Source organism: Vicugna pacos, chromosome 25, assembly GCF_048564905.1.
Source record: "Vicugna pacos chromosome 25, VicPac4, whole genome shotgun sequence".
Lineage (NCBI taxonomy): Eukaryota > Metazoa > Chordata > Mammalia > Artiodactyla > Camelidae > Vicugna > Vicugna pacos.
This window is the reverse complement of record NC_133011.1, coordinates 910,286-912,248: the sequence shown is the minus strand read 5'-3', so window position 1 is coordinate 912,248 and position 1,963 is coordinate 910,286. Positions and strand designations below refer to the sequence as shown.

The 1,963-nt window shown below is 38.2% G+C and overlaps 1 protein-coding gene across 1 annotated transcript; it reads left to right on the top strand.

Moving 5' to 3' along the window:
* The first annotated feature begins 678 nt into the window (after positions 1-678).
* Positions 679-1,611, top strand: LOC140689133 (olfactory receptor 14C36-like). Its single transcript, XM_072949389.1, has one exon. It carries the CDS (start codon positions 679-681, stop codon positions 1,609-1,611), a length of 933 nt encoding a protein of 310 aa, XP_072805490.1.
* The last annotated feature ends 352 nt before the right edge of the window (positions 1,612-1,963 follow it).

The window sequence follows — 1,963 nt, the reverse complement described above, 5'->3', positions numbered from 1 at the left end:
TCCTCTGAAATCTTCTTGAAATCACTACTTTGAAAGAATTCAAATACATTTATAGCAAAATAACACTTTAAAATGACGCTCAAAATCTAAATGTGGAAATTCTTAATCTCAACTTTTGTGTTTATCGCTAAAGACTGATTTGAAGAGTTTATGGCATCTTGTTGATCCACAGCCAGCACATTGTAGAAGGTCAAGATGAACTTCAACTGTGGGTCAGTATCGAACTAGACACGGGATACAACTCCAAATCAAAAATAAAAACTGTCTTTGAGAACTGACTCTGAATTATCTCTACTTATCTATCTATCTATCTATCTATCTATCTATCTATCTATCTATCTATCTATCTACAAAGTGATAAATCTTCATTAACATAATGAATCTCAGAGGGCTGGATATTACTGAAAAAATAATAACTCTACATGTTGTAACCAAATAATGAGATTGGAGAGTCCCATTCTTAGCACTTTGCAATGTTAACTACTCAGTGATGACAATAAGATGGACAGATCAAAAGTCTTAATGGTGGACATTTAATGCATATAAAGACCAGCTGTATGAGATAGAGAAGCCCATATTCAAATAAAATATTTAAGGAAACTGCATTATTTTTCTTGAGCCCTGTGTCTCATGGGGTTTATCCCTTTTATTTTCCAGATCAACCACCTTTTCCAAAAGATGGCCAACTCCACCACAGTGACTGAGTTTCTCCTCATGAACTTTGCTGACAGATGGCAGTTACGGCTCCTGCACTCCATGCTGTTCCTTCTGATCTACTTGGTTACCTTGTTAGGGAATCTTCTCATTGTCACTGTCACCACGCTTGACCAGAAACTTAACATGCCCATGTACTTCTTCCTCAGAAATCTGTCTGTCTTAGATATGTGCTATGTTACTGTCACTGTCCCCAATGCCTGTGTCAACTCTCTCACTGGCAACAGCACCATTTCAGTGGCTGGGTGTGCAACCCAGGTTTTCCTGGTCATTTATTTTGCCTATGTGGAGCTGGTGTTCCTCACCATTATGGCCCGAGAGTGCTACGTGGCCATCTGCCAGCCCCTCCACTACCCAGTTGTCATGAGCCACCAATGCTGTGTCCAAATGACACTCACCTCCTTGCTCAGTGGTCTTGTCTGTGCAGGTGTGCACACGGGTCAAACATTCCAGCTGACCTTCTGTCAGTCCAATGTGATCCAGCAGTTCTTCTGTGATGTCCCCTCTCTGCTGAGGCTCTCCTGCTCTGATACCTCCAGCAATTTCCTTTTAATTCTCTTTTCTGCCATTGTGGTTATTGGGGGCTGCCTTATCTTTATTACTATGTCATATATTCACATATTTTCCACTGTGCTAAGGTTTCCAATCAGAGAGCAAGGAAAGGTCTTTTCCACCTGTGTCCCTCACATTCTTGTGGTGTCTGTCTTTCTCAGCTCTATTCTCTCTGTGTACCTAAAGCCTTTGGTAAACTCTGAAACAATTCAGGACATGATTCTTCCTGTTTTTTATACCATAGTTCCTCCATTCTTAAATCCTATCATCTACAGTCTCAGAAACACACAGGTAAAAGAAGCTGTGAAGAAAGTTATATTAAGAAACTTTTATTCTTGGAAATAATAAAAAAGTCCATTCCAAGTTTATCCCTGAATTTGATCCACACTTCTATAATTAACTTTATGTCTGGGTTTTAGGTATTGGAAATCTCACCCAAATTCACTCCATTGAGACCTGTATAATTAATCTTTTAAAATAATCATTGTGTTTTCTATTGCAGAATATTTAAGACTCTTTCTATATGCATAGTTCCTCTCACCCTTTGCCTTTGTTCTCTAGTAGTTGTTAAAGACAGAGGGAGAGTTGTTTGGTTAAATACAATTTCTTCTGAGCATCTTGAAGATATAATTACATAACCAGGACATTTTTTACTCTTTAATTAAGGCATATTATAAATAATAGAAAATGTACTATT

Excerpts from the sequence above, each read along its gene's own strand:
- LOC140689133 (XM_072949389.1), top strand. The coding sequence starts at position 679 with ATGGCCAACTCCACCACAGTGACTGAGTTTCTCCTCATGAACTTTGCT.